Genomic DNA, 25,890 nt, shown 5'->3' on the forward strand with positions numbered 1-25,890 from the left:
TGAACATTCCTTGCTGCTTCAAAGTATTCGTAAAAGTTCATCCACGTTAAAAACCAAGTTCTTGCCCAAGCTATTTTACACTTACCCGCCATTCACACCTCTACGGCAACAATAAAATTAAGCAGGGGGGGGGGGAGACGGTGGTCAAAAGGAAGATGCTGAAGCAAGTTTACCTTTATGTGTACAAGAACCAGGGAGACACAACCAACTCTTATTCCCTTCCGAACATGACTTTTTCCTACTTGGTTAAAGAATGCTGCTTAGACCCTTGCTTCTGGAAATGCACACACATTATTTTTCTTGTTAGGATTAAGCATTGGAAAGCATGCATCCCTTTCGTGTCCAAAAATCTCTCCCCGATGGTTTACTGTTTGACGTTGTCCTGAGATGGTAACAGCATAACACATAAATATCCCAGCAATTCGGAAAAGCATCTGTGAAACATGAAGGACAGAATTGCAGCAAAGCTAGCCTCTTCCCTTACAACAGTGGCATGGCCTAAGACTCTTCCGGTTCTTATCAGCACTATTAGTTCCCTTAAAGAGGAATGTATGTACCCTCCCTCCCATAGACTGAGTGGTACTTTGGAATGGTTTATTAATTCTGGGGGAAATGCTGTGAATAAAACCTGGGGAGGCAAGAGGGGCAGAAATATGCCCAGATACAACACAGAAGGCCTGATCTTGCTAGAAATACAACACGGGCTATCTCATTTGTCCCTGTACCCCATCTACTCAGCTCTCCAAAGACAAGGAGGACAAAAAGGAATTCAGAGCTGAAAGATGGGGGCAAACAAACCACCAGGTTGATTTGTACACAGTCTGCTTCCAGAGTGACCAGAGCAGCCTGCAGACGAAACCATCTTCTCTATCTTCTTTTGTAGTTTTATCTTCAAACATAAGCAACAAAGCAAATAGAAGAAATAAATCTAATTTGATACAAAAAGCATAGTGTAAGGGTTGCTTTACTACTACAAACAGTGTGTGTGTGTGAACTTAGTATGCATCCACTTGAGGTTCTGTCTTTGGCATGTGCAATGTGCAATAAAGGGAACATTTCCTGCATGGCTTCCAGATGAAAGGGAACCCAATGCCTATTTTTTGGGAGAGAGGAACACATGATATGTGAAGGGCCACTTTGGGTGCAATTAACCACAGGCGCTGTTCCCTAAAGCAGGGGTAGTCAACCTGTGGTCCTCCAGATGTCCATGGACTACACTTCCCATGAGCCCCTGCCAGCAAATGCTGGCAGGAGCTCATGGGAACTGTAGTCCATGGACATCTGGAGGACCACAGGTTGACTACCCCTGCCCTAAAGACTGCCAACAGGTCACACAAGTAGCACCAAGCTGTGGCGGGTCGCCAAACAATACCCTCTTAACATTTCCCCAGCAATACCAAAGAAGCCAAGCGTGTATTTCCTCTCCCTGTATACTGCAATTATCAAGGTTCCAAGAAAGCAGGCACAGAGATTAATTCATTATTATTTATTAGCTGTACAGCAGTATATTCTCCTTCCCAGAGTCCAAACCCCATTATGTATTTTTATAACATTTTTTTTTAAATCTCATGTTGATTTCCTAAAATAATGAAAAATATCACACAGTACAGCTAAGTACAAAAATGCATCAACCTAGAGTTGGGTAAGCTAACCTGATAGCTCTTTTAAAAGCGATACATAGAAGAAAATTCTTTTTGAAATCAGCAAGACTGAGGCTCTATAAAAAGCTTACATACTTTTAAACATGTGACGATTCATATACAGGCATCATTTGTATTTCACATTATTCTCCCCCCACCCCACCCCCTTTATAAAGGCCCCCAAATCTTATCTTTATTGACCAAGTAAAAATTTTCTGGCCTGGGTTTCAGGGGCTGGCAAGGCCCTGTTACAAATCAACACCTCAGCTTTCAACACAGAATTTATAAACACAAATGGAGCAAAGAAAAATGGGAGCCGTGAAAATCTGAAACTCAAAAAGGTAGTTTTTAAGTGACAAGTTTCACTTCTAAGTCCATGCGCTCAGAAACCAAACTGGGGGGTCTGGATTTCTACCACCTTACAAGCGAAGCCTGGCCTGTGGTCTTCTATTAAACTTGATAGGTTCTGATAGTCAACCTGATACCGAGTCCTTCCTGCATAATTCCATTCACAATTGTTTAAAATGACAGGGTTTCCGGTTGGTTTAAACTGCTTCTCCCCCTCCCTCCCAAAACCCCTCTTATTTAAATGGGGAAAAAAAAAGATTAAAATGTAAAAAAGTTATTTACAAGCTTAATCATTACAGCGATGCCCTGCAGAAAGCAAAGCATCTGAGAGGAGAGACGAGAGTTGGAGCATGCCAAACCTCTGGCACTGAGGCAGTACCAGTCGGTGGAGGGTCGGGGAGGAGTGGGGAAGCAAAACCAAAATGCAATAAAAAGTTCCACAACTCTCCCCAGTCTGCATTTACAGTTAAAAACCTCTAGGATGCAAAAACGAGGCCAGAGGGCATCGAGGGACCGGCGTGCAGATCCAGAGCGGTTTTGCGTGGGTTTGAGGACTCGACGCTTCTGTCTTCCCATGCCTGGGCAAGGAGGGCTGTCCGCGGCCCCTCGCTACAATGCAGTTCAGATCTAACCAGATCAAGCAACCTGCAGGAGACCCGTGGGGACTGAAAAAAATCTGCCCCATGTTCCATGATCCTGTTATGCTAACATTAAACAGAGTTCTAGGCAAAAAAAAAAAATAATAATAATAATAAATCACTTTTTCTAACATCATTTGAAGTTTTGTGTCCCGGGTTGTTTGGTAAAATGGTCTAAAAACGATGCATATTCCCAAAGCCAGGAGGAAAAAAATAAAAGGTGAAAACAAAATAAAACAAAAAAACAACAACAAAAAAGGATCGAGCCGCTTCAAAAAGAGCCCCGGCCAGTTCAGTCTAAGCACGACGCGACCTCCATCACCGGTCCATCATGCTGAGAATCATCTCTGGGGTGAGGTCTCCGTTGGGCGCTTCCACCACAGCTGGCTGAGCTCCCGCTGTAGCTGCTACAGTCTCTGCTTCGGGCTCCTTCTTGACTTCCACTATAATGTTTTCAATTGCACCAGTGTTCTGGTCTTCCACCTGAATGATTGCTGTTGCTGGCGAAAGAGATGAGGAAGAAGTTAGTGTGCTTAGTCTTGAGCAGGGGTGGTCAAACTGCGGCCCTCTAGATGTCCATGGACTACAATTCCCATGAGCCCCTGCCAGAATTAGCTGGCAGGGGCTCATGGGAATTGTAGTCCATGGACATCTAGAGGGCCGCAGTTTGACTACCCGTGGCCTACAACATGAGCAAGTGCCAAGCTCCAACAAGACTAGGAAGCTTGTGAATATCCACCCTGCAGTCACCAAAAACAAGCAAAATAGAAATAAATGAGAATCCATCTGATTATGGGTGTGCAAAGTTTCGTCTAGGTTCAGCTCAAACATGGAATCAGACTTATTTACCAAACTTGCATTCAGCTTCTCTCCTGTTCTTCTACAGTGCTCCAAAACAGGCAACTGCTGTCTCTAATTGAGCATAACATCCAAATATGAGCACCTAGTGCTTCAACACAGTTGAAGATTACAGCCTTCAATCTTTATAAGCTCCAGAGAAGTGGGGGATGTAGAAGGATGTACAAACCTGATAACCAGGTTTGTGGTCATCACCAGCTCCCATTTGTCTGTGATGCTTGAAGTAAGCCACACAATCTAGTATCCAGTATAAATTTCCAAAAATCTCAGTGGTGGCTTAGAAGAATTAAAATTTGTTTCAAAGTTGGTTCTCATATGCCGTTTTTCTCTACCAGAAGGAGTCTCAAAGTGGCTGACAATCGCCTTCCCTTTCCTCTCCCCACAACAGATACCCTGTGAGGAAGGTGAGGCTGAGAGAGCCCTGATATCACTGCTGGGTCAGGACAGCTCTATCAGGGCTGTGAGGAGCCCAAAGTCACCCAAGCTGGCTGCATGTGCGGGAGCATGGAATCAAACCCGGCTCGCCAGACTAGAAGCCACCACTCCAAACCACTACACCATGCTGGCTAAGCATGGAGACAGCAGATGTTGACAACTCCAGTCTTCAGGGGTGAAGTCTGTACCTTGCCTAGGAGACCTATCCTTCTGCCACAATTTCTGGGTCTCCACCCATCTTTCCTACCTCCTTCTTTTTATCACTAGGCATCTCTGCTAAACCCGACTCCTAATAAAGCATGTAACTTTTGGCATCCTCCCCTTCTATCCAACGTCCCAGAACTTACGCTGGGGCTGTTTTGGTTGGTTGGCTTTGCCGGGCGGCCTTCCTCTTCGTTTCTTTGCCGGTGGCGGGGCTGGAGCCACAGGTTCTACTTCTGGCTCAGCCTCTATTTCAACCGCCGTCTCTTCCTCCTCTTCGTTATCGTCCAACTCTGGCTCTGCATTTTCCTCTTCAGAATAAGGAAATGACCAAGGAAAAAAAGTATCAGGGCAAACATCGACGTAATTGACAAAATGAGAACAGCGTGAATGCTCCCCCTGGAGCAGGATCGATACCTTGGCTTAATCAAGAATGAATTAGAAGAAGCAGCGTTGGTTCTTATATGCCGCTTTCCCCCACCCGAAGGAGGCTCAAAGCGGCTTACAGTCGCCTTCCCATTCCTCTCCCCACAACAGACATCCTGTGGGGTGGGTGAGGCTGAGAGAGCCCTGATATCACTACTCGGTCAGAAGAGTTTTATCAGTGCTGTGGCGAGCCGAAGGTCACCCAGCTGGCTGCATGTGGGGGAGCGCAGAATCGAACCTGGCATGCCAGATTAGAAGTCCACACTCCTAACCACTACACCAAACTGGCTCTCCAGAGCTTTAGGTTTACATCTACCACGGAGGAAGAGATTCCCACTCGTTAAGAAAGCTTTCTCCTGCGTCTTCTGCACATCTTCCAATGGAATGGAGGAGAGCAAGAAGACAACCAGCACTCATGTTTTGGTGAATATGGCACTCTTTTATGTTAGGAAGTGGCTAAAGTGGCTCATTAGCCATGCCATAGCTAGTGGAATCTTGAGCTGAACTATACTCATGTTTATGGCTTCCCTGTGAATTTCACTGCTTCCAGCATATGGTTCACAAGATCATCCAGAAGTACAAAATCAGCCCTAACTTCAGCAAACTCCTGGCAATTCTGTATGTGGCCTTTGCCACTTCCATCTACCAACCAGAGCCCAGTCCCAAATCAATCAAGTGCTCAGATATGCACAAAATTGTACCTTGGTTAGAGCACTATGTGAAACTCTTATCAACTTGCAGATTACCCACCTATCACTGGCTTGTATAAAGTAGGAGTGAGCAAACTGTGTCCCTCCAGATGTCCATGGACTACAATTCCCATGAGCCCCTGCCAGCTGGCAGGGGCTCATGGGAATTGTAATCCATGGACATCTGGAGGGACACAGTTTGCCCACCCCTGGTATAAAGCCCCACCAGCCACCCTCCTGCATAAGCCTACTCAACAGGTCTATTGTGGGTCAGCAGTTCTCAACCTTTAGCACCTTGTTGACTTTTCAAGGAGACTCAAAACATTTTGTGGATTCTGCAAGACCTACACTCTTCTTTCCCCAGTGCCTGCCCCATGCCTGCCCTTTCAAAGGGCCCAGCAAGCTGAGCAATACCCCCTGGACATTTCCATCTTCAAAACAATGCACCAGGAATCACATCAGCTACATCTGAAAAGCAAGCTAAAGTAACTTGCCGGCCAGGTTCAACAAGGCACACTCCATCAAGGTCAGTATTCAGAGTAGGTAATCCCAAAATGCTGTTGACGCCAAAAGACCTTGACTGAAGGCACCCAACGCCATTACTAGAAAACCGAGAAGGCTCCATTAGCCGGACAGCCCTGAGAAGGGCTCACGGATGCCAGGCCGGAGCCACACTGCAGTAAGCAAAAACAGAACCCAACCGACCACAACTCCAGCACTGACTTGACCCCTGTCTTCCTTTTAACAAATAATTTCTTCTGCGGCTATAATTCATTTAACTATTCACTGGACAGCACCCAACATGATGTGCTGTGATACAGCCAATGGCAGCTACAATTGTGAAATTCTTCTGAGCCAAGAACCTCAAGAGGCTGGAGGAGAAGGCTAACCGTTGGCAAATCACGTCTCGCGTCTAAAACGCAAGGCTGAATATGGATGCAGTTATATAAGCAAGGCTCTTCCGGAGACTGCTGAATCCTTACCACTGTCAGAGGAGTCCTCTTTCTTGGAGCGCATCTTCCTCTTTCGTCCACGCTTGCCCTTCTTGGGCTCGCTGCCGTTTTCGCCTTCTACCCCATCGGGGCCTGTGCAGTTGTCAGCATGTCGGGCCATGGTGTTCTAGACGCAAATAAAAGGAAGGCAAGCATTAGAAGATGCCAGAACCCACCTATCAGATTTCACCCCTCAGAAATGGCAAGAAGCAGAGGCCGAGCCCCGGCCAAGGGGCAGGCTGGACTGTTGTGCAAAGGGAACTTGCCACGTTCTTTCCTTCAGCAATTCTGTCATCAGGGGCAGAGGGTGTACACCCCAGGAACTGTGCAATGCGAATGCAGAACACTTGCAAATCATTTTCTGGGGATCAATGCAAGGTAGCCAAGCAGAGAGGAAGACTTGAATACAACTGCTGTGCCTTTTGACAGTTTCATTTACTCACAAGTCAAACTGCAGGGAATTAAACTAGATCCCACTGTTGTTCTTCCAAGTTTAACTGTTTCCTTGAAAAACTTACCCAGTTGAAATGCACAGATAAACCTGGGAATACATCTCTTGCATGTACTGATTTTACCATTTTATCACCTTAAGAGTAGACGGTGGCCTCTTGTGGCACAGAAATTCTGATGTCCAATATATGGCATAACCATGAGAGAAGAGTCTCAGTGAACCGGATCCGGGGTATATAGATGGTGAATACCTGATTGTAGAGGTTCCCTTTAGTCACCATGGCTGGTAGCCACTGATGGATCTATCCTCAATGAATTTATGTGATCCTTTTTAAACCCATCTATGCTTGTAGCTGTCCTTGCATCCTTTGGCAGTGATATCATTTTTTAATTGCTCACTGAGTAAAATGTTCTCCTTTGTTTGTCCTGAATCTAGCGCCCCTCGACTTCACTGGGTGCTCTCGAGTATTTTGGGAAAGGGAGAACAGTTCTCTCTGCTACATATATAATTTTATAAATCTTTCACGACGCCTTCAACTGCCTAACATTTTTACAGGGGCCAAAACTGAGGGAGAGCAGAGGTCAGCATACGTCCCTAACAATTTCTATTTTGAAAGGGATAGAAAATCCCACAAAATGCCTTTTGGAGTTGGCTTTCCCCAGAGCAATATCCCTTCAAGCAAAAATGTACATCTGTGTGGGGCGAGGCCTGAAGATTCCCTGCAGTCACCTCTCACTTATCGCTCCACACAACACTCTCCGCCCTGGATGCGGCCTGGCCACTTACACGGCGTGTGAATGTTTTGCCGCACTTGGAGCAGACAAAGGCAGCTGGGACGAAGTTCGGGTCATGGTAGCGCTTGAAGTGCATGTCAAGCAGCTGCTTCTGACGGAAGGTTTTGTCACAATGGCTACAGGCGTAAGGCTTTTCTCCAGTGTGGGTTCGCTTATGCATGATCATGTGCCGTTCCTAGAAGAAAACAAGAAACGCCAATGGTTAACAGCAAGCTCTGTTATTAGACCAGGGCAGCCTCTTTCAACCATGGAGGTACTGCTGAAATATTGTCCAGGCTTTGAAGTACCAGGAAGTGATGTCAGCAGGCCACGCCTCCTGGAAGTGATAGGCAGCAAAGGTTCAAACAACCGGCCCCCTCCCCTTTCCACCCCCCCCTCCAGGCCCATCACTGGCTACTAGGGTAAAGGGTGGGTCAACCTGCCTAAATAAGGGTAGAATTATTATTATTTGATTTTAAAAACCTCTTTCTTTCCTCTTTGCTCTGAACCGGAAATAGCAGAAACAGGTTAGGAGGGCTCTCCACGGCTGCCAATTTGAACCCCCCCCCCAATGCCCTGGTATCATTGTGTGGCCATACAATACCCTGGACTAGGAAGGACATACAGCCCTATTCGGTTCCTTCAAGCAAGCCAGTATAATTTACGATGTACAACACCTGGCCGGGTTAAGGATTGCACTCCGCATGGCCTCACCTGTCGACACGCATAATCGCATTGGTCACACTTGAAGCGCTTCTCGTTCTTGTGAGACTTCTGGTGCTGGATGAGTGCGTATCGCTCGTGAAACACAGCATCACAGTAACGACACTTTTTGCCCTGCTCGATATAGGAATGCTGCTTCCGCAAGTGGACGCCTAGAAAGAGAAATGAAGCACGTCTCATCATTGGCTCCTGCTGCCTGTGGAGTACGGAAACCGCTCTCACATTCTCCAGAGACTATATTAAAGTTCAGCTGAGCCAGCAAATGCCGCCTGGGTAAAGCTAAAACAAACATTTTAGCCGACTGTATTGAGATTTCAAATATTCTGGGTTCTTCCATCAGCATCTTATTAGCCTTCAGGATAGGATGGGATTTTGTAAAAAGTCGACATCGTTACGACACTGATGAACCCGCACAATCTGGTAACCGGAGCAGTATTTAAAATGCTTTTTGTTTTGTAGGCTTCTGTTTTTAAAAGCGGGCTTCTAGCCCTTGTGATTAATTGAAGGAGGGGGTGGAATCAAACCATAAAAGGAAATACAGCACAGTCATGGTCAAGACAATCCTTACTCTCCTAAGTCTGCCTCCACGGAACTCAAAAGCTTCCTGGAGGTTTTCCACTCAGGCAGCTACAAGGCTACACCACTGGCAGCCAGCCTCTGCTATGTGTGCCTTCCAACCATCCCCTGGGCCATCATCCCACCCACCCACTCATCTGAAGGACATTTCTCAAAGGCAGACAGCCTTAAACTCATCGCCACATCTCCTTCAGCCTCAAGTCAGAAAGCGCTTACCCAGGTCACTCTTCCGCGCAATGACCGTGTCACAGTGAGGGCAGTGAAACTTGGCCACATTCTCCGTGTGCTTCTGCAGGATGTGCATCTTCATCGTTCCACTCTGGGTGAAGCGAGCATGGCAAATGTAACACTCGTAGGGCTTCTCACCTAGCAGGGGACATAAAAAATAAATTTGAGATGTTCACTGGAATTGAATCGAGTGATGGGATAGGGCAGTGCTTCCCTGGCCCTACAAATCAAAGCCAATACATTTGGAGAACAGAATTAAGAGAGGAAAGTAAAACTTGACAAGCGCTGCATGTTAGCTGGAACAATGTCAGGGGCTGCTCTGTTTTGTACAAAAACATCCCATCCCATTATAAATGTCCCCATTACCAGAGACCAGCTAGAATTTGCTCAGGGGTGGGGGGTGGGGAGGCAGCACTAAAGATTGCATTGCACTTTGAGACAGTTTTGTGAAAACCAGGACCAAGCGTGAGAGCAAAGGGTTGGCAAGATTTCTGGAAGCAATCCTGCTGAGACATTCAAACAGGTGCTTGCTCTTCTCATTTCTTCCCCTTAAGCCTGCGTTTTACGCATCGAATGACCAGAGAACGCTGACGCTGCAGCATACATGGGCCCCTGTGTTGACAGCACCAGATCACAATCCATACCAGAATGGGTCCTCATGTGCCTCTTCAGTTTGTAAGTGTCCCTACTGGCGTAGCTGCACAAGCTGCACTGGAATGGACGCTCTCCGGTGTGAGAGCGGATGTGACGTTTCAACTTGCTGACCTGAAACCCAAGACCGCATAGGGGGTTAGTGGCGTGAGGATCAAGGCAGCTCTGCAGAGGGATTTCCCAGTAATTGCATTTCCACAAAGGAGCCCTATTCTATCCCCCTTCCCATACAAGTCCTTGCATTGTAAGACAGGATAGAGAAGAGGCAAGAAAGACCATGATGCTAATACGTTAGATGAAACCGCAAGAACTAATTCAGGTGTTTATGTCCCTTTTTTTTTTTGCAGCGAAAGGGGAGATACCATCCTTTACAATGCCATACCCAACATACTCTAAGCTCTCCCACAGGCAAAAAGTGCTGAATTTTAAAATGCTAGCCATCTACTCCTGCAAAATGAGCAAAATGGTGGCTTGTTGATTCTCAGGAAAGCTAGCAGGCAGTCAGACAGCTAGAGAAGGAGGGGTACTATGCTATGATGACCCCTGCCCCCTAGAAGTGGGCAGTCCACTTGAGAAGGAGAGATGGCTTGCCCCAATGGCACCTCCGTGCAAAGAAAACAGCCACAGGGAGCAATAAATGAGCATAACCAATAAGCTTCTGAGAAAATATTTACTTGCAGCTAGACAACCTTGACACATTTTATTAAAATTAATAATAATGTGAAAGTTTCCCCGCCTTCAAGCTTCAAGGAGAATCTAGAATCACAGAAAAAGAATGGGGAGAAAGTCCTAGGAGAAAGGGAGAGTCAGACGTACCTCCACACTGGCGTAGTCGCACATGGAACATTTGAATGGCTTCTCGTGGGTGTGTTTGTAGCGGCGGTGCCGAACCAACTCTCCGCTTGTCACAAAGGCCATGTCGCAGTCGGGGCACTTGTGAGGACGAGTACCTGAGGGGCACCAGAAAGCAGCATTAAAGGCAGCCTGAGCAGGCAGGTTTTATTTGGGGCGACTGACCTTGTCCCATCAACGCTTGAAACAGCAACAAGATCAGGGTTTTTAAAAAAGGAAAACTAATTTATGGTCACTAGAACTGGTTGAAGGATCAACAGGGGGGAAAATCCAGACTCTCTCCTTAGCCACAATTCTTTCTCCAACTTTTCTTGCCAATGCTAAGATCTGGTCTAAAATTTAACACCCCCTCCCCAACATTTAGAACAAAAAGAAATCCATTCAAATCCTCTAGTACAGGGGTAGTCAACCTGCGGTCCTCCAGATGTCCATGGACTACAATTCCCATGAGCCCCTGCCAGCAAATGCTGGCAGGGGCTCATTGGAATTATAGTCCATGGACATCTGGAGGACCTCAGGTTGACTACCCCTGCTACAGTAAATATATTACACGATTACAGAACCTAGGACCAGAAGCAATTTATTGGAACCGAGTGAACATACAAGTGCAGCTTGCGCAAAACACACACTGCCTAGAAATATGCTAGATAAAAATTATCTGAACAGTACCTGTGTGAGTGTTGAGATGGTTTCTCAGCAGTGTGACCGTCCGGAAGGCTCTACCACAGAGGTGGCACTTATGCGGCCTCTCATCAGTGTGGCTTTTCATGTGGCGGTCCAGATTAGAACGGCGTGGACAAGTATAACTGCACAGTTCGCACTGGAATGTCTTCTTCACTCCTGTACAGAAAGTCAGTCTTTAACAGTAGCCCATCCGTACAGGCCAGTGTATATGACCAGGAGTAACATTGACGTCACCTATTCCACGAACCCCTACTCCAAGGCACAGCTGTCTTCACGCTTCGGCCCCCCCAAATCTTAAAAATTGTTTACGCAAAGACGTTATAGTGTGCCACATTCTACTGAGCCAAGCACAATTTTTGTACAACTAATCCAAGTGGACCAAGCAAGTTAGCTATATGCCATGCTCACAGCAGAAGGCAGCTCCCCAACCAGGACAGTCAACCAAACAAGCTGGAGGAAAATTCCTTCCAGATTCTATGCTGGGCCATCCAAGTTAAAGCCATGAAAACCTACCAGTCACTCCTTTGTTTTACTATCCATGTATGGCAGCATCTGATCTTTGGGGGAAGGGGAAAGAATCTGCCCTGCGACCCCCTGCAGGCCCCAACTACAGCATCGAACAATAGCAGAACAGCTTTTCAATATATACCCAGGAATTCAGACTACCGAGGCTCTTTCTTCTAGCTCCATTAATATTTCTTAGTGTGCTCCACATCCAACCTGAATTGCAAAGTCATCACTTACCTTTCTTTTTAATTTTTGTTGGCTTGGGGGGCTTCATGTTGCCCACCACCTTCTCTGCGTTGACCTCTGAGAGCAAGCCCTCTTGCTGCTCCTCTTCAAAATCATACACAGAGACGTCCACGTCTTTCCCCTCCTCGGTGTAACGGAGTTTGCTCTTTTTGGTTTTCTTTGTCTTTTTGGCTGGGGGCTGATAGTCAGGGTCCTTTTGCCAGTTAGGATCCTCCTGTGGCTGAAGTTCACCTTGCTCCAGTGTCTCCACCTCGCCATTTGCACCAACTTTGACCACCTGGAAGCCTTCTGGCAAGGGGAGGGTGTGGCAGATCATGGGCTCCCCCTCCTGCAGGCCTCCCTTGGAGACCTCGTTCTCATATGCCCCCTGAAGTTCTTCCACAGAAGTGGTGGCAACAGGTACAGACACCGGGACAGGCACCTGGACAAGCTGTAGCTCTCCAAGATTTATCGGTTGCTCTTCCATGTTGACAACCTGGAGAGTTATTATTTGGGTGTCATCCACGGTGGCCTCGGCGTCCTGTTGCACAGCGCCCTCCATGACTTCGGTTTTCATCTGAAGCAGCGTTGGATCTAGTTGTTCCATCATGACCATCTGGACGCCAGCAGTGACGTCCTGCACCACTTCCGTCCCATCAGCCTGGTTGGGCGGCATGGGGCAAGCATCCTCTTCCTGCCCCCCTTCCCGGCGCCTCTGATAGGTCTTCCGTTCCTTGCTTTTAATGAAGGTTTCAGACTCCTCGCCAATAGCTTCAACTGCTTCTCCTTCCATGTCACCTTCCTGGCGGGAAACAAAAGAGCGACAGAGAGAGCTCGGCTGAGACAGCTGCCTTGACAACATACAAGAGCGAATGGGACAGATTCTCACACCTTAGGCAATTTGATCAGACAAATATGACATGCTGCGCTTGCTGAAAGACAGTCCTGAACTTTAAAAACAAGACCATGGCTTCGGTTCCCGACACCATGTTGATAGGGATCCACAATGTGAAAAAGAATGAACTGCAATTTAGTTTGAGGCAAGATTTGGGGCATAGGTTTGTGGGGAAATCTCAGGGAACAGGCATGCTCGATGATTATTTCCAGTAAAGGTAGCAGGGTTCTACTGGCCTCTTCACATTACAGGTACCACTGGAAGCCTCTAAAAGGGCGTCAGGTTGAACACAAGTGCCATGTTTTTAAAACTCTCTGCCTTCAGGGGTCATTTCAGGCATCTGCTTGTTTGAAAAAGGAGTATTGTATGACATTGACAATTTATATCTCTCTCTGTGCAAGGGTGCTCTAAGGCAGGGGTAGTCAACCTGTGGCCCTCCAGATGTTCATGGACTACAATTCCCATGAGCCCCTGCCAGCATTTGCTGGAAGGGGCTCATGGGAACTGTAGTCCATGAACATCTGGAGGGCCACAGGTTGACTACCCCTGCTCTAAGGCTTACACTCAGTTCTTATATAACCCCAAAAGGATAGGCCTATTTGCCCCTGCATCCCTTCACCACAGAAGAATATTGTTAGCAATGGGTAGAGTATTTTATAAACTGTCATTCCTCCCCAAGACTAGTCGAAACCTTCAACTGCTAGACTATGACCACTGGCAACAGAACCATTTTCATTCATTTGAGAAAAGGAGGAGAAAGTTGTTGGTGGAGAAAGAAGGAGAAAGACATGCAACATAACTTCTAAAAGTGGGTTCCAGATTGCAAACTGAGGTCAAAGTTTGGTTCTGAGTCTGGAAAGGATGAAGAACATAAAGATGATGTGTTTAAAAAATAAATAAATTGAAGGATTAGAAAATGGGGCGTGCAGGGGATTTTCTTGCGATCACTCAAATCAGCCACCAGGGGGCACTAATATGACACGGTTGCTTCACAGCAGCGCCTCCCTGCAGGAATGCAGAGAGATTCTCATGTGCCTTCCAACATCCCTGGTAAAAAAATAGAAAACTTGCACAGAAGCCAATTGGGACTACCCACTGCAGAGACAAGGTGACTGTGATGGAATCCAGGCAGTATTTCCCATGGTCTCCGAATTTTACCTGGCTGCTTGAAGATTTATTTAACTCAACACAGGTGGACAGGAAGTAGTCTTTAACAAGTCTGTTCTAAGCCACATGCCAAGTATATCCAAGTATTAGAAAAGAGACTATAGCTCAGTAATCATTCTGCACGCCGGGATGTACATCTCTGTGCGTAGATGCATGTGTCTCAAATTTTAGCCCTGGACATTTTCAGCTCAAGGATCTAAAACAGCAGGTATTGGGAAGGACTTTTCTCTACTCGGAGAGTTGCTAGCCAGCACTGAAGGAGTAATGCCAAGGATGTGACTCCATACAAGACTATTTCAGGTATGTACAGTTTAAAGCTAACACAGGCAAAAATTGAATCAAGATGCTATGAGGAAACCCCTCTAATTACCAGACATCAGGTGCTTCACTAACATGAGTAAGATGCCTGGAGATGTGCAAATACTTTTATTTTGGACCCACACCTGGTACTAAAGGGTTTATTTTCCTGCATTTTACTTCTGCTTTGCTTTGGCCACATCACCTCACCCCACAATTTTATGATGCGGGGGCACAAGTAAATTATAGTAGGGTTGCTCATGTTTGCACATGAGAAGTGCTGCTTTCACATAAACAATGGTTAGGTGCAGAGATTCTGCTCTCTTTGGGAGTAAGAGCAGAGAGAGCATGGCATGTGTGTGGATATAAGCAGGCATCGTGTAAAGAATCCCTCATTTGATTTTTTCCTGCAAGCCTCATGTCTAATTCCCCTTGGAAATTTTTCACTTGTGCAAAACAGAAGAAACCTGACTTGATGCAAGATCCACTCTGTATGCTTTCAGAATCTAATGACTCAGGATAATTTCTAAGATAGGCATGCTAGTTAACCAACTGGTCAAATGTTGTCAACTGACTAGCCCCAGTGGTCAAATGTCCAGAGACCATGTTCAGGTACTCTTTTGTTTAGGGTGACAGTTTCTCTCTCTCTCTCTCTCTCTCTCTCTCTCTCTCTCTCTCTCTCTCTCTCTCTCTTTTTAAAAGAAATCATTCTAGTATCAATTGTAGATGAAGACAACACTGAATGCCACTGTTCCTGACAGAGTGGTTCCTCAATGGAACAAGGCTTCCTTAGAGGTGGTGGGCTGTTCTTCTTTGGAAGTTTTTAAGCAGAAGCTAGATAGTCATCTGACTGAAATGCTGAATTTATGAAATTAGGCAGATTGTGAGTGGGTGGGCAGGAAGGGATGTGCCAGTGTTTGTCTCTTGTGGCCTTTCCTTGCATACCCAGGGAATTGCTGATCACCAATGTGGGATGGTAGGTGAATTTCCTCCAGGCCAGGCTGGATTCTGGAGTTTTTTGGGGAGGGGAATCACTTGGTCATGAAATTTGGGTCACTGTGGGTGGGCAGGTAGTTGTGAGTTCCTGCACTGTGCAGGGGGTTGGACTTGATGACCCTGGAGATCCCTCCCATTGTTCTATGGACACCAGGCCCAGCAGTGGACAGGGGCAAGTTTAGAAATACACAGCAATTTTTCACCTAAGGCTTGTTAATTGCAAGCAAACGCAGACAAGAAAATTAATACAAGCAGTCACTGCTGGCAAGGCAGCTGCCGAGTGCAATCCATGGGTACACAGCCATGTTATAATAATTCCCTACAACTTCTTTAGAAATACAATTTTACTGTCTCAGAAGTTCAGGGAGCAAATTTGCTTTGGTAAAGAAGGCTGTGTAAGACCTGAGCGAGCCCAATCATGACAGGATGTTTTGGAGGCCATTAATTCACAGGATCACCGTAAGTCAGAAGTGACTTGGTGGCACTTAAAAGACATAATCAGCATAAATTTCAAAATGGCACAGTAGTCATTTGATGAGGACCATTCTACTCAAGTTAATCCCTTTACAATACCTTGCTATTATTGGTCAAATGTTTGACCAGCCAGTTAGCCATTTTTATGTACCATAATAATGCCCAACCCTAATGTAGTTCACCATTATATAATGCTTTGCACAAAACTCTAAAAATTACAGCTTCTTCCACTCAAGACAACATGTCTAGGCTAGCGTTCCCAGGGGGTCTTGCATCTAAGCACTGACTAGACTCAGCTCTGCTTAGCTCCAGCAAGGATCCTGCTAGCTGTTCAATCTCATCAGTCAAATGGTTTTTACAAGACTCTGAGAGGTTATCTGGCTTGTTCCAGCAAGTGACCAGGAGACCTGAGCTCCACAACTGTAGGCCTGGTAGCAAGGGCCACCAATACCTGCATTTGGTGTACAAACGATCAAACTCAGGACTCTCACATCCTTTAAACACCAACATGGGCACAAGTCCCCTACGGGGGCGGTCAAGACATAGATAGGAAAGGGAAAGGTATCAAGCTGCATTTGGAACCTGAGGGGAATAAGCAGCTCTCATCCAGGATTTGCAGTAACAGCCAGTTGAAGCTCCACTGACAGCAGATCCAAATTCATGTTCTATTTGAAAAGGTACCTGTTTAATTCAGCCTTACCAACAGCTGGAGTTTAACACAAGATAATGTAATGGGAATGAAGTGGTAAAATGATGAGGCGGCAGAATGAACTGGACCATGTCAGACTACAGGCAGAGGGTCACATGCTGGAATATTGCTGACGTTTAAGGAACTCCCTGTAAATAGAAAGACAGCCAAGAAAAGAAGTGCATAATTTCTCCTTGGTGCCAGTTTTCGTCTGGCATGTTGTTGTTTTTTTTTAATGCAAAGGAGCATTCAGACCTGCAGTCCATTCTACTATTTCATTCTCCTATGTGTGTCAACCAGGGCTGAGTCTCAGTGCCACAAAGAGTCACATCTCTATGTCAACTATGAGAAAGGCAATTCAATGTGCGTGTTTAACATGATGCTCTCCCAAGATAAGGATCCCGTGGGCAGCAATGTGGGTGTCTATTTTTTGCTTGTCAGGAGTAAGAGTGATGCATCTACCAATGTGAGCCAGGAATTCCACCTCTTGCATAAATCTTCCCCCACAATAAATCATTTTGTATCTGGCCAGGTCAGCTAGTTGATCTGCATGTGTGGGAAGAGGTTTTTGTTCCCTGATTTACCACTAATATGGCTGATGTAGGAGGAGAAACAAGGCCCAGAAATCCTAAGGGGGCAAAATGCCTGGATGCTTTTCCAAGACTCCCTTTGACCCACTCACTGTCCTATAGCAGGCATTATATCCACAGAGGGAGCAGCACTGATGCTGGACAGAACACAATATACTGTTCTTCTGCAAGCAACACAGCACTTCCTGTAAGCATCAAGCACAAGGCATTTTCGGTAGATGGTTTTGACAGCCTGTGGTTCTGTGACAAGATGAAGGAACTTGGCATTTGTACATGAATGACTGGGGACCAAAGCCAAAAGCACATTTTCACTTGGAAGCACAAAATTATTTACTCACTTTCCCCCTTATCCAACTAGTCTCTTTTAATTATTTCTTTTCACAACGGAGAAGGTGTCTGCCATTAATTACTAACCTTGACATTCTTATTTATCCAATGTTTTTGTGAACTACAACTGAACCCAAAAGTCTGATTACCTTTTTAGCAAAGGATTAGCTTACTGCATAATTTGGATGTTATGACACAATTTACTAATTTGCTACTAATTTACTTTTGCCTTATATCTGTACTCTTATGATCCTTGTTCCATTATCTGAGGAAGAATGCACGCACATGAAAGCTCATCCCTTGAATAAATCTTTGTTGGTCTTAAAGGTGTTATTGGACTCAAATTTTGTTGTGGTACTTCAGTCCAACATGGCTACCCACTTGAATCACCTTATCCATGGTGAGAACACCTTAACTATTATCCATCTTGCAAATTCTTGGTTCCATGCCCCTTTGTGCTGTCTCTCTTTAGACTGCAATCAGGAGGGGAATGTTTGGGATTTTAAAATTTTTGTTTAACTCTGACTTTGAGCTGGACAAAAAAAGCAAAGTTCCTAGGCATCGACATCCTGAATTTTCTAACCTTATGACTGCCATGGCCACTACCCTGCTATGGATAGTTGTTAACATTCACAATTGGATATGCAGTTACAAGCTTACTCTTTAATGCATCATGTTTTAGTCAGTCCAATCTGTAAACATTAAATATTTGCCAGCCAGCCCAGAATCAATCTGTCTTTCTCTCATCTACTCTTAAGAGGATGCCCACTACAGGTGCATAATCAATGATCTTCAGAACTGTTGTTCATACCCATATGAAAAATTAATGATTTGTTTAATTGGGTCAGGTAGCAGCCCCCCCCCCCCCCAAAAAAAAAATGACTGACATTGCTCCTTAAGGACAGTTCAAACAGGATTCTGGATCCATGTATCATTGAGAAGTGTAGTCTAATTTCCATAAAAAGTCTACACAAACTTATATAAAGTGCCATAGTTAGGAGTACATTGTCACAGCAACTAAATAATACATTTTGTTATACCTCGATGTTGGCTACAACACAGGTTGCACCCAAATTTGATCCTACCTGCGTTTCGCAAGAGAAGACACAGGTATGCCAATACTGGCAGCCAAAATGGTTCTGCTTATTTTACTACACCTGAATAATCAAGTTCAATGGAAGAGCCTGTAAGTTATCCTTCAGCTTAGATCTGATGAGATATCAGGTACATCGTTCCATTAATCCTTAAGTGTCACAGCACAAAATCATGACTTGGCTCCACCGTATCTTGGTCGTTCCAAACTCAATCATACATAGTAGCAAGTAGCAACAAAGCCTTACTAATAAATACCCAAACTAAGGGTATGTTAGAGAAAGCATTTAAATCAGCAAGGCCATTATCTAAATATAGAAAACCATCTCCAGACAGGCCACAGTCATCTTAGAAATGTTAGTACTTGTGTTTCGTAGAGATTAAGGCATCCAGCAAAGGCTGGGCCTACAGATTGAGCTATTCCCAGCTATATTTTGGAAACAATCAACACCGCAAAAAGAAACATTTAAAGAGCTAGTGGGAGGTTCTCTGCTTCCTTTTCCCAGAAGAGCTACACCTAGCAAATAATAAATGATATGGCCAGAAAACATTTAAGGTAATTTGTGAATACAAATCCCTTTTGGAGCAAGTGTTTGCCTCTAACTGAGGAGTACTAGTCATGCAGCTAAAGGGAATGTTCATGCTCAGCTGGTCATTACTGACAACAGAATTCTGGAAATCTTGATTTATTCCAACAGGGCTCTTCAGAGGTACTGATAGGAGGCTACTTTGGAATTTTTAGCAACATTAATTTTCAAGACTCGTCCCTGAAGACCTCTGCCAATGCCCTGTAGAAATTCCAGGAAAATAACAGACATAAAAATAAAATCATTTGCTCTGGAGATAGTTGCAGAAGAATCTAGATGTTAGTTTCCCTCTACCCCAGCCCAAGGAGTAAACAGAACCTCTCAGAGTTCAGCTTTTAATGAAGGGCAACTGTAAAGGAAGTGGCCGCAAATAAGCAACCGGAAACTACGCCTAGCTGGCTACATTGTCGGTTCTTTCCAAGATGCTCTACTGATATCTTCCACTTTTTCGTTACTTAGTAACGTGGCATGGCTTTTGACAGTTTTGGTCCAACTCGCATGTATCCTATGTCACTTGCCATTGAATGTGAAAACGGTCTTCAGTGGAAAGGAGAGGTGGGGTGTACTTCTACCCAGCAGGGAAAAACTAGGTCATTTGGCTTTACTGGGAGTAGAGAAAACAGAGTCTAAAGAGAAGTGTGGCCCTGATCTTCAATTAAAGCGCACATGTGTTTGTGTGCTTATGTGTGTTCAAGGCCACTTAGGAACACAGGGCCTTTTCTCCTGCCATGTCTATTAGATGTCATGATTCAATTAAAAAAAAAGTAGTCTGCTACTTCCACAAGGGTGTTCCCTTCTTAATGGAATATTCCAATAATAGCAACAAGCAGCCAATCAACCAGAATCCCAAAGTTACACGAAACTCTCATGTACACATGCCAAAGCAATGCCTCCCAGCATCCAGACATCCAATTTAACCTCATTAAATACACTGTGCACAAAACTATCTTGCCTGAACTTGCATGCATACCTGTCCCCTTGCCCCGAAAAAGAAAATTTAGGGAAGTGGGGTTTGAGATTAATTTAAAATCTGGTTTATTCACCTTTACCTTGGCTCAACTACATATTTGACATAATCCTCATCAAAAAGAGAATGTATATGTGTAAACACACTCATAGTTATTTTAAACCACATTGGGGGGGGGAGTTGGTATTTTTAACATTTGCAGTATTTCCCAAGTCCTGATTTAGGACCAGCATGAGGTTGCTGTTTAGATTTGGGGCTAGGCAACCTGTGCCCCAAGGGCTATAATTCAGAATAACCTGAGACATCCTAGAGTGCCTCTCCCCTGAATATATATATATATTATAAGTTTTGAACAGTGTGGTTCTTTGCTTCTGACCACACAGAACCCATGAAAGCCTTTCAAGTAGTGGCTCTTGCCTGCTATGCCTTCTCCAGTCCCAGAACTCCTCCTCAAAGCTACTTCTTTGAAAAACAGATCTTGTATTAGCAGAGTCAACGATGGCCGAAGGCAAGCTGCTGTTTGTCTCTTGTTCCCTAACTGCCAGAAGCTGTATGAGGCGTCAGGTGCCATTACTGAGCAGCCCTTTGATGCTAATACGTCCTGCAGGGTGGAATAAACAAAACATCAAGGTGACTGACTTCACTGAGGCTAAGAAGCAAATGGAGTGCCCCCCCCCATCATCAAAACCATTATGAATCCATGATATGGATTAAAAGGAGGTAGGGGAAGAGATGAATGCTTCAAACTTTGCCTCTCGATGGCAGTTCCTCAGATATTCGATCTTTTCCCCAAGTAAATGCAAATAAAGAATCTTTCTGGACTCAGCCTGGGGTGTTCTTTGCTTGCAATAAAGCCACCCCACAAAATCTGGAAATTAAGACCAAGCTTTTATATTCTGGATAGCTTGAAGGCAGTTGGGAGCTGTCAAAGCACAGTGGCAAGGTACCTAAGTGCTTAAGAACTCAGGAAGCAGCTAACAGAAGTCTACAAGACTAAATAGACCAGTGGGATGATTTCACATAAGACACCTTCATCCGGAAGCACTGTTCATGCAACCCAGAAGCAGGATGGAGGCTGGAGACTGGAAAGAGAAAATTGCCATAGGCTCCAAGTTAACCTTATCTCTGAATACCTTTCCAATGAAGTGCTTTTACAACCATATCTAGATTTTCTTCAGCAGCTTAAAAAAAGAAATTACACAAGAGGAACTAAACAAGAGATGCTGGTATTCACTGACTAGATCTCTAACGTTACAATTTAAAAATGTGTAAGACAAACATACAGGCAGTGTGCCCAGCTCTATAGTTAAAGTCTCCTTTTCTACACAAACCCAAGAGACCCCAATGTATAAGGCCAGGGCATGTCCACTAGAAACTACCATCAATAACACACCAACGATAACTTAGATAAAATGAAAACAACAAGACTCCAGTAGCACCTTAAAGGCTAAAACTTTTATCTTAAAGCTAGTTTCTATATTTACGAAGCAAATTCTCAAATTATTTCTTCTGGCTGAGCCTTGGAGAGTATTTCATAAAATACACAAAGTTCTGTCAGAAGCAGCAAGGGTACATTCAGTCCTTAGCAGTGCTGTTGGAAAGCAAATCCAACACAACTATGGCAAGAGTACAAATTTATAAACGGCCGCTTTCTGATATTTGGAGATAAAGGCGACTGGATCGGCCTGACCTTAAGTAGAGGTGAATGTGCCAAAATTAATAAGCAAAGCAGGCGGGTTTAGGAAGCTTTGAAGCTACAAAACCAAACACAGGTGGAGTTCAAAAAGACAAGTAGCAGCAGGACGCTGGCACTGTTCAGACCTAAGTACGGTATAAACATGGGCAAGTCTGAACGATTGGCAATGTGCTTTAAGATGCACACTTAACTGGAAGTAAATCCCAATGAACTGAATGGGACTTAATTCTAAGCAAACATGAATGAGACTGAGCTGTCAGATAGTCTGAGCATGAAAATAACTGGGCAACAAATTAGTCTTACTAAAGTCCCCCAGAAAATAAAACAATGGAATTATGATGATGTTAGCCATTCAGTTGTGTCCAACTCTGGGCAATCCTATGGCTCAGTTGGCTCCACATCTTTCAACCTCGCACCACTTTTCTTTGAGTTGTTGTTATAGCTCACAGTAAGGTATTTAAGTCGCAACGGTTTAAATGGGTGTAACATGAACGGGTTTGAGCTCAGTGTCTATAACAAAACCATCAGTCTAAACCTCTTTTCTTTCTGGCACCACACTATAAAGTTCTAAGAAGAAGAGTTGGTTTTATACCCTGCTTTTCACTATCTGAAAGGGTTTTACAACCGCCTTCCCTTCCTCTTCCCACAACAGGCACATGCTGCCAACCTGTGTTGTTTTTTTAAAATCAAAACTTAACTGAAAAACCACACTAATGTTACAAAATGGTTGGCCATCTACAGATGAACATATGTGGAAAGTCAAATCAAACAGACTGAACACATATATTTAAAAGTTTAATTTTATTATAAGCACTTAGGAGAACTTGATTAGACCATGTTCTTGAACATCAAGGACTACCCAGAAAAGTACTGCAACATTAAATGCACAGAGGAATCATTAAACAGAACCCCAGTGGTTCATACCTCACACAGTGTGGTATAGCAGCTAAAAGGCTGGACCAGAAATTGGGAGACCCAGGTTTGAATTCCCACTCTTGTCATGGAAACTTGATGGGTAACCCCCATGCCAATCAAACTCACTCAGCCTATCCTATCCCACAGAGTTGATGATGAAAGGACAATGATGTAAGTTGCGCTGGGTCCCCATTGGGGAAAAAGGCATGATATAAATGAATTCAATTAATACATATTTTGGTCATTTTGGCAAAACAGCAATGGAAAGCACTGTCGGCTATGTCAAGTCAACTTATAATGGAATATTACAACAGGACGTTGCTTAATATTAAGGATGAGCAGCACTCTTTGCTGTCTCAGACAGAAGGCCATTTCCTCCACCTGACACCAGCAATCTTTTAACTGGAAATGCTAGGGGCTGAACCGAGTTCTGCCCAGAATACACCCTGAGCAGTCCTTAATAAAATTATGGAACTACATGGTTCCATAATTTTATTTACACTTCCCCCCCTCCCCATCATTTGATTATGTCACGTTCTCTATCTCATAAGAGCAAAGTCTTGGGATCTCAGCAGCTGTGTACCTCCACACTGGAGGAAACTTTGGAATCAGGCCTCACAAACCAGAAAGGGAGAACAGTGATGGGGGGACCATACTTTTCTGAAATGTTTTCCTTTCAGAACAAGTCAATTCACTGGTGTGGTGTTATCTAGGGATGGAATGGCTTCGTTGCTGACTTCTAGGCCTTAGGCAACAAATCCTCTTCTCAGGCTAGCCTCCCTAAAAGGGGTGCCTACAAGTCTACTAGCTTCATTCCAGCAGCTGCAAGAGTGGTTGACATGCACGCTGCCTTCTAAACAGCTCATACTCAAAACTGTCAAGCAGGCGGAAACAAAAAGAGGAAACATACTAAGAACCTTCAAAGGCAAAGCAAAAAGCAAAAAAAAAGATAGGAAGCCAGTGCCATCAACCCCATAAATGTACAAACAGTTCATATAGGGACTCTGCATCCTAAGTCACACCTCAACACAGCAAAATAAGCAGAGGAAAAGATAAAAAGGCCAAGAGGAAAAGAGCAAGGGATCCCTGTCCTCCAGGACTCTGGAGCCCCTCACCTTGGCCTGTTGCGACCCAGGGGCAATTAAGCCAAAGAACATGAAGCCCTTTCCAAGCTATGCTTTGCCGGACTCATACAAGCCTATCCATTTCGCCAGCCTAGGAAGGCGCTCCTCAACCCGTGCCCGGTTTCCAGGCTCCCAGAAGCGCATCGTCGGAAAGGGCAGAGAGGAGCAGATCCATATCAAGGGCAATGGGGCGGGGGAGCGGGGAGTGCAAGGAAAGCCTAATGACTGAGCCATGTCATCGCGGGCGCCCTGATCGCCTGGTGGCTGCGGCGGACGGGCCCCTTTGCCCCAAACGCCGGCCAGCGGGCAAAGGGGGTCGGGGAGGATCCCGCGGCTGCAACTCCCTCCAGCCGGAGGCGAGCAGAAGCGGGCGGTGGGGCGGTGGGGCGAGCTCGGGCGTCCCCGCCTGGCGCTCTCCCGCGCTGCATGGCGCTGCAGCTCAGCCTGCGCCTTGCAAGAGGGAGCTCGAGTCCCCCGATCTGGCTGGCGCTCGCCGCGCCTCTCACTCCGCAGCGCGCACAGCGAGGCGGCGGCCGGCGGGAGCGGGCGAGCCAGGCGCGGACAGCGGGCCGGACGCGGCGAGCAGGCCGCGGGGGGAGGCGGACAGGCCGACGGGACGGTCAGGAAGGCGGGCCGGGAGAGCGGGAGCGGGCGGGAAGCGGGCGCGGGGCGGAGGAGGCGCGTCGGGCCGGGCCGGGCCTGGCTGGCGGGGAGGGAGCGCGAGCCGCGGGGGGGGGGGGAGGCCGGGGAAGGCGGCGGGATTTGGCGCGTGAGTGGGTGGGTGGCCTCCCCCCCCCGCTCCCTTCCCCTCCCCTCCCCCCCCCCGCGGGGCTTCGTGTCTTTTGAAACGGGGGCGGTTGGGGCGTCGCGGGCTGGCGGGTCGCCGTCATGGCGGCCGGGGAGGGTTTGTTTTTCGGAGGCGGCGGCGGCGGCGGCGGCCGTGACAGGGCAGGCAGGGAAGGCGGGCGGGCGCCGGGCCAAGGCCTTGTCTCCTCCGCCCCCGCCGCGGCGTCGTCGTCGTCGCCCGTGCTGGCCAGGCCCGGTCCCGTCAGCGGCGCTGCGCCGCGAGGCCGATGGGCGGCAGTACCAGGCCGGCATGAGGGCGATGGGGACGGTAGAGGGAGACAAAGCCCCGCTCCCCATCGGCGGCGGCGCCGCGGCGGGTCCCAGCCCGAGCCCCATCGTGACACCTAGAGGCCGGAGAAAGCGACTGCAAACCCCCCGCGCCGCTTACCTGCCCCGGAGGCGCCTCCGGGCCGCCCCTGCTGCCCCGGGCCCCGCCCCGTCCGGGCCCTGCGGAGCTCCTGCTGCCGCTGCCCCCGCCGCTAGCGGCCGCCGCCAGCGCCCAGCACCAGCTCGCGGTTTAATCGCTCCCACAGTCGCCTCGGACACAAAATGGCGGACGGCGGAGCCAGTGCGCCTGCGCCGGCCCGGCAGCCGCGGACCGCCGGAGCTGGAGCGGAGGGAGGAGGGCCGAGCGAGAGGGGGAGAAGCGCCCGCGCGGGGCATCATGGGAGGGGCCGCTGGGCGCCAACTTCAAATGGCGCCCGGAGGGAGGAAACGACAGGGCTGCGCGCGTGACGTCACGGCCCTCGCCGGCGACGGCGCGGCCTACACCTGAGGGCGAGGCTGCTCGGCTTCCTGGCGTGGCGCCCCCTTCAGGCGGCCGCGTCTGTGGCAGGAAGTCAGGTTCCCCTTCAGGCGGATGCGTGTGCCTGGACAGCCATAATTAGGGTGCCAGACTCGAGGTGGGGCCTGGGGAATCTCCAGCTCATCTCCAGACAGCTCTGTTGGAGAAAATGGAGGCTTTGGAGGTGGACTCTGTGCCATTGGACCCCACTGAGGTCTGACCCCAGGCTCCCCACCCAAAATATCCAGGTGTTTCCCAACCTGGAGCTGGAACCGTACACCTGTCCCCACACCAGTGGCCTGGGGGAACCCGGCACTATATGCAAATCTATGTAAAGATGCCCTTCCCTAAACGGGATAGGGAAGGCACAAGAATAGCCGTCGCCTCAAAGAAGCTGGTAGTACTTCCCCCTTGCTGAGACCTCCTGCCTATTCTGGTTGGGCTCCTATACTTTAACAGCCTCAACAGGCAGAGCCCCCACTAATCTCTATACAAGTGAGCTGGGAAACGCTGTTGCACCTGTTGAACTTGTTACACCGCTGTCTTCT

At 46.8% G+C, this 25,890-nt stretch overlaps 1 protein-coding gene across 2 annotated transcripts; it reads right to left on the bottom strand.

Moving 5' to 3' along the window:
• Positions 1 to 1,471: 1,471 nt before the first annotated feature.
• On the bottom strand, positions 1,472 to 25,101 carry CTCF (CCCTC-binding factor). 2 transcript variants are annotated; one of them, XM_077310042.1, is made up of 11 exons: positions 24,947 to 25,101; positions 11,910 to 12,699; positions 11,151 to 11,321; positions 10,446 to 10,579; positions 9,623 to 9,743; positions 8,967 to 9,116; positions 8,166 to 8,326; positions 7,465 to 7,647; positions 6,219 to 6,354; positions 4,267 to 4,431; positions 1,472 to 3,126 (listed from the first exon to the last, which is right to left on the bottom strand). In XM_077310042.1, exons 2-11 carry the CDS (start codon positions 12,688 to 12,690, stop codon positions 2,945 to 2,947), a joined length of 2,184 nt encoding a protein of 727 aa, XP_077166157.1. In that variant the 5' UTR covers positions 12,691 to 12,699; positions 24,947 to 25,101; the 3' UTR covers positions 1,472 to 2,944. The 2 variants fall into 2 exon arrangements, with proteins under 2 accessions (XP_077166157.1, XP_077166156.1); XM_077310041.1 differs by having other exon boundaries at positions 4,267 to 4,434.
• Between the last annotated feature and the right edge of the window lie 789 nt (positions 25,102 to 25,890).

Source organism: Paroedura picta, chromosome 14 (genome assembly GCF_049243985.1).
Source record: "Paroedura picta isolate Pp20150507F chromosome 14, Ppicta_v3.0, whole genome shotgun sequence".
Taxonomy (NCBI): Eukaryota; Metazoa; Chordata; class Lepidosauria; order Squamata; family Gekkonidae; genus Paroedura; species Paroedura picta.

Coding starts and splice junctions, on each gene's coding strand:
- CTCF (XM_077310041.1), bottom strand. CDS start 12,690: ATGGAAGGAGAAGCAGTTGAAGCTATTGGCGAGGAGTCTGAAACCTTC. Junction 11,322..11,909: donor AACAAAAATTAAAAAGAAAG/GTAAGTGATGAC, acceptor CTTTCTGTACAG/GAGTGAAGAAGACATTCCAG. Junction 9,744..10,445: donor GCGACTACGCCAGTGTGGAG/GTACGTCTGACT, acceptor CTTGGGTTTCAG/GTCAGCAAGTTGAAACGTCA.